The 16,764-nt window shown below is 44.8% G+C and overlaps 1 protein-coding gene and 1 long non-coding RNA gene across 2 annotated transcripts in view; one reads left to right on the top strand and one right to left on the bottom strand.

Moving 5' to 3' along the window:
- Positions 1-16,764, top strand: part of ERICH6B (glutamate rich 6B) — a 61,003-nt gene that overhangs the window by 19,767 nt on the left and 24,472 nt on the right. Inside the window, exons 4-7 of the mRNA XM_004759221.3 lie at positions 6,154-6,202; positions 9,563-9,741; positions 14,725-14,802; positions 15,782-15,820. Of these exons, the coding sequence (XP_004759278.1) occupies positions 6,154-6,202; positions 9,563-9,741; positions 14,725-14,802; positions 15,782-15,820 (345 nt within the window). The remainder of the gene's footprint in view (positions 1-6,153; positions 6,203-9,562; positions 9,742-14,724; positions 14,803-15,781; positions 15,821-16,764) is intronic.
- LOC106006528 lies at positions 4,530-10,470 on the bottom strand. The gene is made up of 5 exons (XR_001180629.2): positions 10,385-10,470; positions 9,554-10,261; positions 8,553-8,669; positions 8,024-8,116; positions 4,530-6,320 (listed from the first exon to the last, which is right to left on the bottom strand). It is a non-coding gene; the product is annotated as an uncharacterized LOC106006528 (long non-coding RNA).

Below are 16,764 nucleotides of genomic sequence, written 5' to 3'. Positions count from 1 at the left end.
CAAGGATTTTGATGAGCTCCTGTCTTACATTGAGGTCTTTTAACCATGTTGAGTCTATTTTTGTGCACAGTATAAGGAAATGATCCAGTTTCATTCTTCTGCATGAGGATGTCCAGTTTTCCCAACACCGTTCGTTGAAGAGTTGAGGGTCCATTTCTGGGTTCTCTCTTCTATTCCATTGATCTATGTATCTGTTTTTGTGCCAGTACCATGCTGTCTTGAGGATTACAGCTTTGTAATAGAGCTTGAAGTCTAGAGTTGTGATGCTGCCAACTTTGGTTTTCTTTTTCAACATTATTCTGGCTATTTGGGGTCTTTTCTGGTTCCATGTAAATTTTAGGATTATTTTTTCCATTTCTTTGGAAAAAAGTTGATGGTATTTGATAGGGATTGCATTAAATGTGTAGATTGCTCTAGGTAACACATACATTTTCACAATATTTGTTCTTCCAATCCATAGGCATGGAACGGTTTTCCATTTCTTTGTGTCTTCTTCAATTTCTTTCTTGAGTATTTTTATAGTTTTCTGAATACAGATTCTTTACCTCTTTGGTTAGATTTATTCTGAGGTATTTTATAGTTTTGGGTGCGATTATGAATGGAATTGACTCCTTAATTTCCCTTTCTTCTGTCTTGTTGTTGGTTTTTAAATTTATTTTATAAATACTTATTTAATATAATGTTTAATATAATTTAATATAAATTTATTTAATATAAGTAAATATAAATATAAAATATTTATTTTATATCCTGACACTTTATTGAATTCCTGTATGAGTTCTAACAGTTTTGGAGTGGAGTCTTTTGACTTTTCCACATAAAGTATCATATCATATCATCTACAAAGAGAGAGTTTGACTACTTCTTTGCTGATTCAGATGCCTTTTATTTCTTTTTGTTGTCTGATTGCTGAAGCTAGGACTTCTAGTACTATGTTGAATTGCAGTGGTGATAGTGGGCAGCCCTGCCTAAGGAGAGTTCCTGACCTTAGGAGAAAGGCTCTCAATTTTCCCCAGTGAGAATGATATTCGCTGTGGGTTTTTTATAGATGCCTTTGATGATTTTGAGGTATGTACCCTCTATCCCTACACTGTGAAGAATTTTGATCAAAAAGGGATGCTCTACTTTCTCAAATGCTTTTTCAGCATCTATTGAGAGTATCTTATAGTTCTTGTTCTTTCTTTTATTAATGTATTGTATCACATCAATTGATTTTTGGGTGTTGAACCAACCTTGCAGCCCAAGAATAAATCCCACTTGGTTGTGGTGAATAATCCTTTTAATGTGCTATTAGATCCTATTGGCTAGTATTTTGGTGAGAATTTTTGCATCCATGTTCATCAGGGATATTGGTCTGTAATTCTCCTTTTTGTTGGAGTCTCTAGTTTGGGGATCAAGGTAATGCTGGCCTCATAAAATGAGTTTGGAAGTTTTCCTTCCATTTCTATTTTTTGGAACAGTTTCAGGAGAATAGGTATTAATTCTTTTTTAAATGTTTGGTAGAATTCCCCTGGGAAGCTGTCTGGCCCTAGGCTCTTGTTTGTTGGGAGATTTTTTTGATGACTGCTTCAATCTCCTTACTGGTTATGGGTCTGTTCAGGTTTTCTATTTCTTCCTGGTTCAGTTTTTGTAGTTTATTGGTCTCTAGGAATGCATCCATTTCTTCCAGACTGCCAAATTTGCTGGTGTATAGTTGCTCATAATATGTTCTTAAATTGTTTGTATTTCTTTGGTGTTGGTTATGATTGCTCCTCTTTCATTCATGATTTTATTAATTAGGGTCCTTTCTCTATTCTTTCTGATAAGTCTGGCCAGGGGTTTATCAATCTTGTTAATTCTTTCAAAGAAACATCTCCTAGTTTCATTGATATGTTCTACTGTTCTTTTGGTTCTATTTCATTGATTTCTGCTTTGAATTTTATCATTTCTCTTCTCCTGCTGGGTTTAGGCTTTCTTTGCTCTTCTTTCTCCAGTTCCTTTAGGTATAAGGTTAGGTTGTATATTTGAGACCCTTCTTGTTATTTGAGAAAGGCTTGTATTGCTATATATTTTCCTCTCAGGACTGCCTTTACCGCATACCAAAGATTTTGAACAGTTGTGTTTTCATTTTCATTTGTTTCCATGAATTTTTTAAATTCTTTAATTTCCTGGTTGCCCATTCATTTTTTTAGTAGTATGTTCTTTAGCCTCCATGTATTTGAGCTCTTTCCAACTTTCCTCTTGTGGTTGAGTCCTAGTTTCAAAGTACTGTGGTCTGAAAATATGCAGGAAATGATCCTAGTCTTTTGGTACTGGTTGAGACCTGATCTGTGACCCAGGATGTGATCTATTCCGCAGAATGTTCCACATGCACTAGAGAAGAACGTGTATTCTGTTGTTTTGGGATAGAATGTTCTGAATACATCTGTGATGTCTATCTGGTCCTGTGTGTCATTTAAAGCCCTTATTTCCTTGCTGATCTTTAGCTTAGATGATTTGTCCATTTCAGTAAGGGAGGTGTTAAAGTCCCCTACTATTGTATTATTGTCTATGTGTTTCTTTGATTTTGTTATTTATTGGTTTATATAATTGGCTGCTCCCATGTTAGGGGCATAAATATTTAAAATTGTTAGATCTTCTTGTTGGACAGATCCTTCAAGTATGATATAGTGTCCTTCCTCATCTCTTACTATAGACCGGCTTAAAATCTAATTTATCTGATATAAATATTGCCACCCCAGCTTTCTTTTGATGTCCAGTAGCATGGTAAGTGGTTTTCCACCCCCTCGCTTTAAATCTGAAGGTGTCTTTGGGTCTAAAATGAGTCTCTTGCAGACAACATATTGATGGTCCTTGTTTTTTTTTTATCCAATTTGTTACCCTGTGTCTTTTGATTGGAGTATTAGCTCATTTACATTCAGGGTAACTATTAAAAGATATGAATTTAGTGCCACCGTATTGCCTCTAAGGTGACTGTTAGTGTATATTGTCTCTGTTCCTTTCTGGTCTATGTTACTTTTAGTCTCTCTCTTTGCTTAAAGGATCCCTTTCAATATTTCCTGTAGGGCTGGTTTGGTGTTTGGAAATTCTTTTATTTTTTGTTTGTCCTGGAAACTTTTTCTCTCTCCTGTTTTCAATGACAGCCTAGTTGGCTATAGTATTCTTGGCTGCATATTTTTCACATTTAGTGCTGAATATATCATGCCAGTCCTTTCTGGCTGGACAAGTCTCTGTGGACAAGTCTGCTGTCTATCTAACACTTCTACCATTGCATGTTACAGACCTCTTGTCCTGAGCTGCTTTCAGGATTTTCTCTTTGTCTTTGAGACTTGTAAGTTTTATTATTAGATGACAGGGTGTGGACCTATTTTTATGATTTTGAAGGGGGTTCTCTGTGCCTCCTGGAATTTGATGCCTGTTTCCTTCCCCAAAGTAAGGAAGTGCTCTACTATAATTTGCCCCCATTATACCTTCTGCCACCCTCTCTTTCTTCTTCTGGGATCTCAATTATTCTAACACTGTATCATCTTATAGTATCACTTGCCACTCAAACTCTCCCCTCATGATTCAGTAGTTATCTTTTGTTCAGCTTCTTTATTCTCCATCATTTGGTCTTCTATATCACTAATTCTCTCTTCTGCCTCATTTATCCTAGCATTTAGAGCCTCCCATTTTTTACTGCACCTTATTAATAGCCTTTCTGATTTCAACTTGGTTAGATTTTACTTCTCCATAAAGGGATTCTCTAGTGTCTTCTATGCTTTTTTCAAGCCCAGCTCATATCTTTATAATCGTCATTCTGAACTCTAGTTCTGACATCTTACTAATGTCCATATTGACTAGGATCCTGGCAGTTGGCACTGCTTCTTGTTCTTTTTCTCGAGGTGAGTTTTTCCATTTTGTCATTTTGTCAGAGAAGAATAGAGGAATAAGAGAACAAAATGCTAAAAAGGTAACAACAACCCCAGAAAAAATACACTAAACCAACCAGAAAAGACCCAAAACCGGGGGAAAAGAAAGGGGGAAAAAGAGTATGATCAAGCTGATGAATAGGACAGAGCCACACACTAGATTTTGGATGTATTTTCTTAGAAGAAACTGCAAATAAACAAGAATTAACAACAACAACAACAACAAAACAGAATGTGACCAGGCAGGAGACTAGAACAGAGCCATATGCTAGATTTAGGTATATTTTGGTCTGTTAGAAGAAACTGTATTCCAAAAATTTAAAGAAAGAAAAACTTATAGATATACAAAACATAAGGTTAAATACAATGAAGGGATAGAATAGGACTATAAAAATGAAAATTAAAAAGATTTTTTAAAAGGTATTGATAAGATAAGATAGTGGTTAAAATAGGAAAGAGGAAAAACAAAAAAATAGAAAAAGAAAAACAAAGAAAATTCAAAAATTTAACTTTGAAAAACTAAAGAATCATGGGGAAAAAGCAAGAATTCTATGTGCTGTATTCCTCTAGCTCTGGAATTCCGCAGTTCTCATTGATCAGTGCACTTGATCTTGGCTGGATGTCCTTGCTGATCTTCTGGGAGGAGGGGCTCTTGCAGTGATCTCAAATGTCTTTGCCTGAGGAGGAATTGCACCACCCTTGCCAAGGGCCAGGCTAAATATTCTGCTCGGTTTTGCTCTCAGAAGCTTTTGTTCCCTGAATGCTTTCCATAGAGCTTTGGAGAACAGGAATGAAGATGATGGCCTCCCAACCTCTGGCCCGTATGAGCCAAGAGCTCAGGGCCCACACCTCAATATGCCTTCAGAGAAAAGTAGTCAATCACTCCTGTCTCCCTGGTCTCCAGCCACACTCCAAGCTCACCCAGCCTGTGACTGAGCATTTCTATCTCTGATGCATGGTCCGGTTTGGAGTCTCCAAACCCAGCAGAATCCTGCTGTGTGCTCCTGCACCACTCCTGGTGAAAGAAGAGGGGTGTCTCCCCAGATCTGCCAATTGTGGGGTCCCAGATCAAAAAGCAGTGGCTGACTGTGCCTCAGATCACAGTCTATGGTAACCCTGAGCTGAGAGCCCACTCCTCAGCTCTGTCTCTGCAGCCAGCTTCCCTGCACCAAAATGTGGCAGCTCTGCTGCACTCAGGCACCCCTACTTTTTTTGTGACTCCAAGGGTCCTGAGACCACACTGGCCCAGCAAGGGCTCCACCCTCCACTTAGCCCTGGAACAATATCCCTCTATGGAGAAGACTTCTAAAAGTTCTGATTTTGTGCTCCACTGGTCTAGCCATTGCCAAGAGCTGGCTCATGGAGGCTCTACCCCCTGCAGTCTATCTTCTGGTATATCACCTCAGATTCACTTCTCCGTGCATCCTACCTTCCAGAGAGTGGTCACTTTTGTTCGTAGAATGGCTGCTATTCTTTTCTTTGATCTCCTGTTGAGTTCATAGGTGTTCAGAATGGTTTGTTAATTATCTAGCTGAACTCCTGGGACCAGACAAAATTTAGGTCTCCTATTCCTCAACCATCTTCTGTATTTTACTTTTGTAACAGAATTGTGACTTCAATATTTGCCCATATTGGTTAGCCTTTGTAGATATCATTTTAAGAGCCAAGTAATATTCCTCAATAATATTCTGTGTCATAGGTAAACTGTGGATAAGTTTAAGTGTTGAACATTTAAGTTCCAAATTTCAATTTGTGGTTCTCATTTCTTGGCTACTTCCACTGGGCTGGACTCTATTATTAGAATTGATGGTTTATTCTCTCCCAATTGTACATTAAATTCTTGATGTATCATTCAAGGCAAATAGATGATTAAATGACACAGAGTTTTTGAAATTAAAAATCATTTAAAAATATTTAGATCCTCTGAACCTCTGTTACCTCTTCTGTACAGATATCTTTCATCTCATGACACAGCAAGGCTTCTGTGATAACTCAAAGATTAACAAAGCAAACTTGAATTTCCAAAATCCATGGTTTTATGAAAATTACCTTCTTGAGTTCTTGTTAACTTTATAAAACTTAACCTTGTAATTTCTAAGGGAAACCATTAAGAAAGAACACTAATAAAAATAAAGGAATTCTATAAACTAAGGCCTCTCTACCCCAACTCCAGCATCATGTACTTAACAACACATTTTTAAATAGAAAAAAAAGATACCTTCTTTTTTTCCCCAATATTGTCTTTCTGTTCTTTTTCCAATAGAATTCAAGATTACTTCTTCATACCAAACCCTGCCTCATCTTATCTCAAGGTAATGCTTTCCTTTTTTCAGGTGGAAATCCATGCTTGAGGATGATGCTGCAGGAGCCTTTGCAGTCCCAGGATTGGAATGGGAGATGGGTGGTGTGGAGGTACAGGGTTCAGGCTCCCTGAGGAAGGAGGGATTCAGGTTGGAGTATCTCCAGGAGTCACACAGAAAGGACCTCCTGCCACTGTCCACTCTGCCACTCAGCTACTCACAGGGTGAGGGACAGGTCCCAAGATCCAAGTCTTGGGCACCCAGAACTATAGAGATGAAAGAATAAGAGCTATCTGAGTCTGCATAGAAGGTCTCAACCAAGGAAAGAGAGCAAGGGGCTTGTGGCCATGCTCGCAGTGAACAGAGGGATAAATGCCCAAACGAGAGTTGCCATCTTCCTTACTCAGGCATGTTCCCAAGGTCTCAGCCACCCTTCATTGAGCACTCATACAGGGTTTGGCACATGCAAGACATTTGTCACTAACAAACCTATGGGATAAATGAGTCAGTGCCTCCTATGTGCTCAGCTCTATAGAAACCAAGGTGAGGGGTACCCCAGACTTCCAGCTCACAGACCCCATCCTTGTGTGTCATCCCCTACAATCCCTCCCCTGAGAGTGACTGCAGAGCATTTATATCCACTGTTGAGGCGGGTTGGCACTGGATATGAAGAAAGCACAAGGCCAGTTGGGTTATGGTGAGAAGCTGGGATGAGATCCCTGCTCTGCTGCATAGGCAAGCAACAGGCTACTACTTGAGGGCCACCCCTCATCCTGGTGAGGTCAACCCCCATCGTTGCTCTCCACCAGCCCCTGAGCTCCATGCTTCAGAGTCCTGGGGGCTCAGCAACCTGGATCAGATGGCACTGCCCCCACTGAGCCAACACATAAGAGGCATGGCTCTCTGGAGGCCCCTTCACCTCAGTCATGGACACCCACAGCACAGGAAGCAACACGGCTGTGACGCAGGAAGGTCCATGACTGAGAACAGGGGCTCGGGAGCCAGACCACTCGGTTTGAATCTCAGCCAGCGGCATGCCATCAGGCAGCCACATACACTCTCTGTGCCCCAGGTTCTTCATTGCTGAAACGGGGACAGGAAGAGTTTCAGCCTCATGAGGCTGTGGTGGGGATTCAATGAGTATTAGCTCATGGAGTTCCCTGAGAGCAGGGGTTCAGGACGTGCTATGGGTCACTGTTAGTCGCGCTCCTGCTTCCTGCTCCCTGCAAGCCACCACATGGAAACTTAGCAGGCAGAGAACAGGAGTCATGATTCCGGGTCAGCTTCATTCCAAACGTAGGCACCCATCCAATTCTTTATCCACATTTCAGCTGAGTGGCTTTCCTTTCACAGAGGAGTTCATGGGAATCAGAGAGGCCCTGGATTTTCCTGACAACAGGTTGCTGAGAGACTGAACCTACAAACCACTTTAGGCAAGAAGTGTACACTCCTATTTGTTTGTTAGGCAGGGAGCGGGAAAAGGGATCAGGTTCAGGTCAAGCATTTCATGGGTCCCTTATCAACAGGAAGGCTCCCTCTCTCACTCTCACACACATGCATAGAAGGTCCCCCAGCACACACCAGACCCCTTTCCCTCTATGAAACAGCTGAAGAAGCAGACCTGGAACCATCCAATCTCCCCAGGATCCCACACCCTTCCATTGCAGATGGGGCAGGGAGTTGGAACCTGACCCAGGTAGACCAGAACCCCAGTCCTGCTTTCATAGGTACCCCAGAAGACCCCACCATGTCCCAGCCCAAGGTAGGTGTGACGGGGAGGATGCTGAATAAATGTGCATGAAGATGGCAATGACCAGATAGGCTCACTGTTACCTTAAATGTGATCTCTCAGTGTGTTTGGCAGCTCTGACTTCTCAAAGTCCTTTCATGGAGACTTACATGACCTCTTTGGGTCCCAGAGAGTACCTGGTAAATGAGGTAGAATTTACATTATCCCCTTAAAAGGACAGAACTCAGGGGAGTCTCCTGATCTGGCCTTGAGGCCTGGAAGAGGGCAAGAGTTGAAGTTGTCTAAAGAGCATACCTGTGTCTACTAGTTTTTGATCCCTGTGGTCACCTGATCAAGGATCTGCCATCTTACCCACTTGGCCCCATTACCCCTTTTCCCTGGTACATCCTGAGAACACAGCTGCCATGCCCTTGCCACACGCTGGCACAGACCCAGGCCTTCCCATGTGTCCCTTGGAAGTGACACAAGATATACCTGTAAGTCCCACAGATGCTGAGCCTCCCAAGGAGAGCAAGCGGCCCCCTCTTCTCTTCCTCATTCTCTTTGCCCTCAGCTTCAGACTGCTGCCCCTCACCCACTCCCTGTCCCTCTGGGCATGGGGGGAGCACTGACCCATGCAGGGAACAGGCCCATCTCTGAAGGGCCACAGCACTGCTCCCCTCACCAGTAAGAACAGCAGCAGCCAAGAATGCACTTGCCCGCTCTCACTTTGTCCTCCCTCGCAGGGACCTGTAAGGGAGGTATGATTATCAAAAAGGTGCAGAAACGTTCAACAGTTACCCAATTACTCCTCTACAGTGCAGGAGCCAAGATTTCAGCTGGTGTCACTTGACATCAAAGTCTGCGTTTTTTCTACCAAACATAGTCAGGGCCCATTTATATGGCAGCCATTTTCCCTTACGCTTGTCTCTGCCATTCCAGCCAGTTTACATGAGAGGACTTCAGGGCTGAAACACCCCAAAGACTGCTCTTATCCCTTTGAATGACAGGGTTTTACCCTCAGCTAAAAGCCAGAAATTCCTGAAGAAGAACACAGTGCGGGTCTGTGTGTTGTGGTCGTCCCTTTGGATCTTAAGCTACCAGATGGCAGGGCATCTGCCTCAGAGCCAATACTCTGTCATCAGGCCCTGTGGAAACCTTTCTCGATAATGGTGGTACTTGTAGTGGGCAGACTAGAGGGGACAGACCTCGGTGCTTGATTTTAAGCTGCTGCAGCATCTACTCTGGTATTTTTCCCACTCTACCCGAGGCAGCGGTAAGGTAGGAAGGGCCACTGGGATGGGCAAGGTCATGCACCACAAAGGATGGAGAATGTTCCAGAACATTAGACTGTCAGTTATGGAAGCCTGGGCCGTTGGCCTTTGAAGGCATCCAGAGAGCCTTTTCCAGTAAACGAAGTGGCAGTTGGCAATGTGGTGTTCTGTTGCCTGAAATGGCACAGGGGCCTATTCACCATCACTGACTTGCGGGTCCCTTCTCACCTGTGACATCCACCATCTGGGGCAGGCAGAGTCTGCAGGAGCTGGAGAGTAGCCACCCCACCGTCCCCGCAGCCCATCGCCCCAGTGCCTAACCTGGTCCCTGCCTGGAAGTTGAGCTACCCGTATGTTCACCTCTGACAGGAGTTCCGCAACCAACCCTTACGAGGAGACGATGCTCTTCTCTGTCCCACCTTCCATCTCTGAACTTCCCTATGAGAGTCCGTACGATGACACAAGGCCTTCCACCTCGTACATGCAGCAAGACAGAGAACTTCTGGCCTGTCAAGACCAGAGCACGCAGACAAAATGGATCTATGAGAGTAAGTGGGGGATGGGGAACTACACCCTGCGGGCCATCACATGGCGGGGCTGGAGCAGGGGTTGGGGGGTGAGGGGGGTAATGCATTCCATGGGTATGAAATATCACAGCTTGTCTACTGTCTCTCATGTTAATGCTATACAACGACTTCCTGTGCCATTCGAAGTGGTATTTTAGGTAAGAAGTTAAGCTCCTCTCCTAGCCCTGCTCCCCGCTTCCTCCACCCAGAGCCCCCCTCAGGGAAACATCAGCAAAGGGCTGAAACAAATACCTTTTCCAGTCTTTCCTTCTCTTTTCATTAGTCTTCTTGTTCCTGCTCTATGGGAACATGGGCCCCATTTCCCTCAGGGACACAGGCCATTACCTTCCCAGATTACAGATGGGTTCCTTGAGGTGATGGGCTGTATCCAGATGGTCACGTGGATGATGGCAAGCGGGACTGTGTCTCAGCAGGCAGTCAAAGCCGGCCCCGATTTCAAACAGGCCAAAACCATCTGTAGTTTGAACTTTTGGAGCCACAACTGGGAGGCACTCAAGAGAGAGTGTGGCAAGATTGTACTGAGAATCTTAATCCTCTACCCAATTAAGCCCAAAGTCCCCTCACCCTCAGATCCTGGGATGCAAGACGGAGCAGCATTGCTTACCATTATTAATAATTTAAATCCTGCCTTTGTAAGATTGATCCATCACAGGTTCACGGATTCATTTCACAGCTGTAGTCATGGCAGCGGTAAATTAGAGCCCCCCCCCCCGCCCGCCGCAACTCACTTCCGGGCCCACACCCGTGCCTGCTCTATTTTGTAGCTCAAATGTGGTTCCATGGAATTAGGTGCCAGAAATCCAATGAGGGAGGGTGGAGAGGCAGAGGGCAGGCCCGCACAAGCCCGGAGCTCAGCTGCATGGGCAGCCCAGGAAAAGGACTTTACAGGCGAAACCAGTTCATGTGGGACTTTTGTCAGCATGTGCGTTCCGGTGGGGCCCTGAGAACTGGAACCATTTCAAAGTCAATAAGCATGACAGCTGGGAAAAATCCGAGCATTTATCTAAATATTCATAAGCAGGATTCTAAAAGTCATTTAGCGAGTAATAGCCTGTAAAGTGCTGGTGCTAAGCTTGAAAGGATGTGGGAGGGGAGGGGACAGAGAGAAGGCGGCGGGAGTGAGGGAATGGGGGGCCCCGGAGCCCATTTATCCCCCTGTGGGCCCACCTCCAGAGAAGCAGCCTCCAGCGGTCAGTTTCATTTGACCTGTTTGTTCACGATCCTTTTGGTCCCTAAGCTTAATTTCCAAAGCAGGTCATGTCTGCAGCTCACTGGGATTTTAAGCACTCTGCATATTTGGTCTGGAGGGGCGTGTTTTGCAGCTAAGTGTCTTTCTAGGCCTGAGTTCCTCGGAGCCAACACATGGTTAGTGCTTAGTAAAAGTCTAGCCACCCGCAGAAAATGCCTACTGATCAAATATCGAGACAGGGGTAGCCTGGACCGAAGGTGTGCTCTGTCAGAGCCTCTGAGCCACCGTCACACCCCAGGGTCCTGCGGTTATGTGAGGGGATGGTGGGTAGAGAAGAGATTGAAACACAAGGAAAAACAAGCAGTTCTCTAAAATTCATGGAGGTTTTTCTTTCCCTTTCTGCATTTGGTTTGCCGTCTGTCTTTTGGAGGGCATTGGTAATAGTCGGGCAAACCTTGCCTCTGACATATACATGATTGTGTCTGGGCAATAGAATGGGGCAAACAGATGACAAAGATACTTCCATCTGAGTGTTAAAGAGTTGTAAGAGAAAAACCCAGGAAGGATGGAGCTCCGGGAAGGTAGAAGTTCTCAAAACCACATCCAGAGGCGAGAGACGAAGGGGATGTGCAGAAAGCGGTATGAAGGGGGGTGGGGATGGAAGAAAGCCAGTCCTTCTGCAGCTGGAATACAGAACCCTGAAGATTTCCCAGCAGGAGAGATGCAAAAAGGAATCTTCTTTCAGCCCAGGGCAGAAGCAACCCATCCACTTGGTGGAGAAACACAGACAATCAAGGCAAAAGCAATCCAAAATGCTGGCTGTGGGGGGCTGAGGGCCCATGAGAATAGCAGAGATGAGAGCGGGCATAGATATTGCCATGTGCCCCCATTGCCTGTAAGGATGCGATTTCCAGCCTTACCAGGGCTCCTGTCTGCATGCTTAATACCATCCCCAGAGGACTCCTAGGCACAGGAACGTTGGAGAACCAGAGAACCTCGAGTGTAGGATGAATTTCATGGGTCCTTGGTGTCTTATTTTTAAAACATTTGTAAATTATGGGATTGTTCAATCCCAGCGGGCCAGAAACAGCATTTTACATGGCAGGGTCCTTCTCAACCAATAAGACTTTGAACTGAATCTGGAGGGGAAACACCCAGATAAATCCTTGAAACCTATTACTACACAGAGAAGCAGCTCTGATACGGAAGGAATGCTAAAGTCACCAGAAATGCCTCGTGACCTACGTAAGGAAGTGTTCCAAAGGAGGACCAGAAAGACTATTTATGGCCTCAGGGGTCTACCTATCCAGGCACAGAGCAGGGTCATAAAGAAATACAGAAGTTCTAACACAGAACATTCTACTCATGGCTGTAAAAATCCTCAAGACTCAGTGCCGGGCACATAGTAAGTGACTATAAATATTTATTAAATACTTGCAAAATTGTTGTTGAACCCTCATCGGATTCAAGATCAGGCATGGGGATGAGAGGGCGTATCCTACGCCCAAGTCTGGTTGGGAAGAAGGTTGCATATAGAAATACACCCACAAAGAGACACTACGTGTCTAGAAATTTGGTGAGGATAGACAGAGGGAGGAAGTGCTGTTGGGGGCACAGTTTGCTTCGAGTCACCTGGCCAGATGGAGGAGAGTGTTGGAGGACTCCCAACAGTGCACACTGACGTTCGTGCAGTTTCCTGCCATGGACTCAGATTTTAAAAGCTCACACACAGAGGTTAAAAAAAATGATAAAGTTACCTATGATAAAGGTAGGAAAATGGCTCAAATCTTAAGAATAGTGCCAGCAGAGGGGCACCTGGGTGGCTCAGTCCGTTAAGCATCCGACTCTTGATTTTGGCTCAGGTCGTGATCTCAGGGCTGTGAGATGGGGTCCCAAGCCAGGCTCCGTGCTCAGCCAGGAGTCAGCGTGGGATTCTCTCTCTCCGTCTCCTTCTGCCCCTCCCCCTGCTCGTGCACGCTCTCTAAATAAATAAATAAAATCTTAAAGTGCAGAGGAATGATTCAGAGATAGTCAGGTTCTCCGGTTGCTATTTAATTTTGACTTTACTGTGAAGGAAAATGATCTCCAGACTAAAATGGGTACAACTGAATTAGGTAAGAAATAGCCAAAACCAAAGACTGATGAAAAGATAGAAGGGAATGGTTAACTGCTGTGTCCTGCCTTGGATAAAATACCCACCAGAGTATCCAGAGAGCAAGGAAGCTTAACCACGTTTATGGTTTTCTGGGGAACTGGGAAATTAGTCTGGGGCCAATTTGGGGCAAATATTGAGAGCAGAAGGACCACGAGAAACCAGTGTAAGATCAATAAGAACAAATCAAGTCATACTGGCTTTAGGTCACTTTTTTGGACAAAATTCATAGATAAGGGAACAGTGATAACCCAGTAGACCCAAATTCCACAATGGGTTTCATTTTTAAAGCCTTCCTGATGCTGCTGTGGACAAGATAGGGAAATATTAGGTGGATGCTTGTGGAAGATGCTAGAAGGATAACTGTTGAATAACCACCCAGAGATACTGCTGAAAAATCAGAGTCAGTGCTGTTTGCAGTGGGAAGACCCAGGGCTCTGTCCGTCACAACATTTTTTCACAGGCCTGGACACAGTTGTAGGAGGAGTATTTATATTTTCAGGTGACCTGAAGCTGTTGGTTGATGGGAATAATGTCATCAGATCCTAAAAGATCTTGACAGGCAGAAACACTGAACAGGATCTAGCTAGATACAAGACAAGGCCAGCCTCTATTAGATCCTGTTCTTGGGCCCATATAAATAATAGGATAGAAAAGAACAGGGTGGGGAAGCCCTGTTTGTTGTAGATACTTTACCCATCCAGAAGCTCAACAACTCAGTGGCATCACTGAGCTGAGTGCCAGAAAAGCTAAAGCAAGCAGGTACAATTCAAAGCTTCTATCCATGCTTTAGCCTGCACTGGAGGGCCTGCCCCAGGACACCTGTCAGTGTGGGGGCTGCTGCACTCCAGAGAGTTGGGAGCGGGCTCAGGGGGAAGAGTGGGGGGAAGCAGACCTAGAGACTAAGTCAGGCACTATTGGGGGGGTGGGGGATGGTAAGCCTGGAAGACCCATGGCTCTGAGGTAAGACTGCCTTCACCTAGCTGACGATCTGCCACATGAAAATGAGACCTGACTTTCCACATGTGTCCTGAATGGTTAGACTAAGACCACCACCTTCAGGGAACTATGTGAAGAAAATGAAATGGTTCCTACTGCCATAGTGGGATGAATCTTCTTAAAAGCCAGAGAGTTCCTTGTCTGCAGGGGGCTCAGCCCCAGCTGAGGAACCAGCAGGGCATGACACAGCTCATGTGTGGGAGAATTCTCATCCGGGCACCTCGGGCCAGGCTTGAATCCCGTCACCCCCAAGAGAGGATGGCATGGTTTGCCTCTGCTTGTTCACCACTGGTCTGCCACTCTCTGCTCTGAAGACTGGTGTCCCTAGGGTGTGTGCACACACGCATTTAGGGAAAGGGGGAGGTGGGGGGAGATACAGAAAGGAACAGGAACTACAAAATTCCAGTAAGTTAACAAAACTAAAGAGGAGAGCCAGGGGACCCACCCAGTACTTGGCCTCAGTGACCTCCAAGGCGCTCCTCGCCTCTGTGGATCAGCCTTGGGCACCTAGGAAGACCCTCAGGTCCAAAATATCTGCTGTGAACCCCCTGGAAAAGGGAAGGTTAAAATCGCTAAGTGGTCGCCTTCTTCTGTCTTCTAACAGCACCTGTAAAACCAAAAACGAAAACTGGACGAGAAATGTCAATAACCACGTTCCCCTCTTTAAAGTCCAGTTCAGAAGGTATTTACATTTTATAATTTGATGATGATTTTAAATGACTTGTGAAAGTTGCCGATCTACCCACGAGAAGGTAAGAAAAACAGAATCAGCCTGCTCCCAGCCAGAGAGAGACCTCCTTTTGACCATTTTAGACTAAAGCCATCTTTTTTTTTTTTTTTTTTTTTAAGCCATCTTAACTAAGGCCTGTGGTTAAGGTATTATTTCCAGGGCTTCATGCAGGGCTTAGGGCTCAGGGAAGAAACTGAGCCAAAGGGTCAAAGGGCTTTCAAATGTGAATTAAAATTGAATTTTGAAGAAGGAGGAAATAGCATTCACCACTGGAATTATAGAAGGAAAGATAACAGGTTACCCATACTCAGTCTATTCCAAGGTATACTTACTGTATACCTACTGACATTTATTGTACACCTACTGCATATGGGGCAGGACACAAGATGGACAAAACCATCACACCCTCTGACAGAGGATAGCCACGCTTGTGTGTGAGCAAAGCAGAACATACAGAGTCCTATGTTGTATTCAGAACTTAAATTCTAATGCGCAAGACGAAATATGAACAAAGGGAGGGAAATCAATATTTGTTGAGTGTTAAGCAACAAGCCTCAGACTGCTGAAGATTATGAAAGCTACTTATCCTAAAACACATGATCTCTACCTTTTCTCCCCACTATTTAGGACATCCTTTTTAAATTGATTCCCTTGGGCACCAAAAGGTTCAGATAAGGGGAGCCTGGGTGGCTCAGTCAGTTGAGAGTCTACCTTCTGCTCTGGTCATGAACCCCAGGGTCCTGGGATTGAGTCCCACATCGAGCTCCCTGCTCAGCAGAGAACCTGTTTCTCCCTCTCCCTCTGCCCCTCACCCCGCCCTCCGTCCCTGCCACTTGTGCTCTTTCTCTCTGACAAATAAATAAATAAACTCTTAAAAGTCCCCATGATTTCACCATACCATATCCTATTAATAATTGCTCTTATTTTTCAGTATATGTTATCCCTGACGTGTCTCAGAGGGAAGAAAATGGTAAGCACCCAACATAATACATCCAAAGATCCCTGTTCCCTGCAGAGTGTCCTGGGCTGGGGATAGTGCCCCAGGTGGATGGGTCTCTTGCTGGTCCAGCTTGCACTGAGTCCTAGAGAGGAATTAGGGACATGCTGGGCATGTAGCCTCCAAACTTGGATGAGCTTCGCTGTCCTTCCCTGAAGAAGAGGGATAGGATGAGAGAGAGAGAGGGTCTCTGGAGCAAGATGGAATGACCTGGGACAGAAATCCATCTCTATATTCAAGAGCTCTGGTCTAGGGAGCCCCACATTTGAAGAGGGTCTGGGCTACCTAAGGTCTTGATTGGGCTTGACTGGGATGCAAGGGCCCCTCCAAACAGACTTATCCAATGGCACCTTGGAAAGGAATAAATTGGCATTGGCACCCCTACAAATGGCACTTTAGTAACTTTTAATTCTTTATTAAGGAGGGCCTAACTGAATCCTATGAAAAGAAAAGAGAGAATCCTTAGGGTGGCAAAATCCCATCTTACACCTATCATTCCATAAACCAAAAGCCCCATAATAAACCAGGCCCACCTTATTAGAAGACAACTTAGGGACTACAATCTCTTGTCTTTCAGCATGGTGGGAGCCAAGGGGAGGATCAAGTCTCACACACACAGGTGGCTTAATAAATGAGCTCTCAGATTCTAGATAATGCATCCCACCCAGTGCCCACCACCTCCAGATGGGAACTGATCAAGAGAATTTCTATCTTATCCCATTCCCAGGGAGAGTTTAGAGCCATGCTGCTCAAACTTTAATGTATAGAATGATCACCTAGGGGGACACCTGGGTGGCTCAGTGGGTTAAGCGTCTGCCTTTGGCTCAGGTCATGAGCCCAGGGTCCTGGGATCAAATCCCACATCGAGTTCTCTGCTTCTCCCCCTGCCTGCAGCTCGGTCTGCTTGTGTTCTCTCT

This window comes from Mustela putorius, unplaced genomic scaffold, assembly GCF_011764305.1.
Source record: "Mustela putorius furo isolate JIRA1106 unplaced genomic scaffold, ASM1176430v1.1 tig00000179_pilon_pilon_pilon, whole genome shotgun sequence".
Taxonomy (NCBI): Eukaryota; Metazoa; Chordata; class Mammalia; order Carnivora; family Mustelidae; genus Mustela; species Mustela putorius.
Note: the sequence above shows the minus strand (reverse complement) of the source record. Positions and strands in the feature narration are given on the sequence as shown.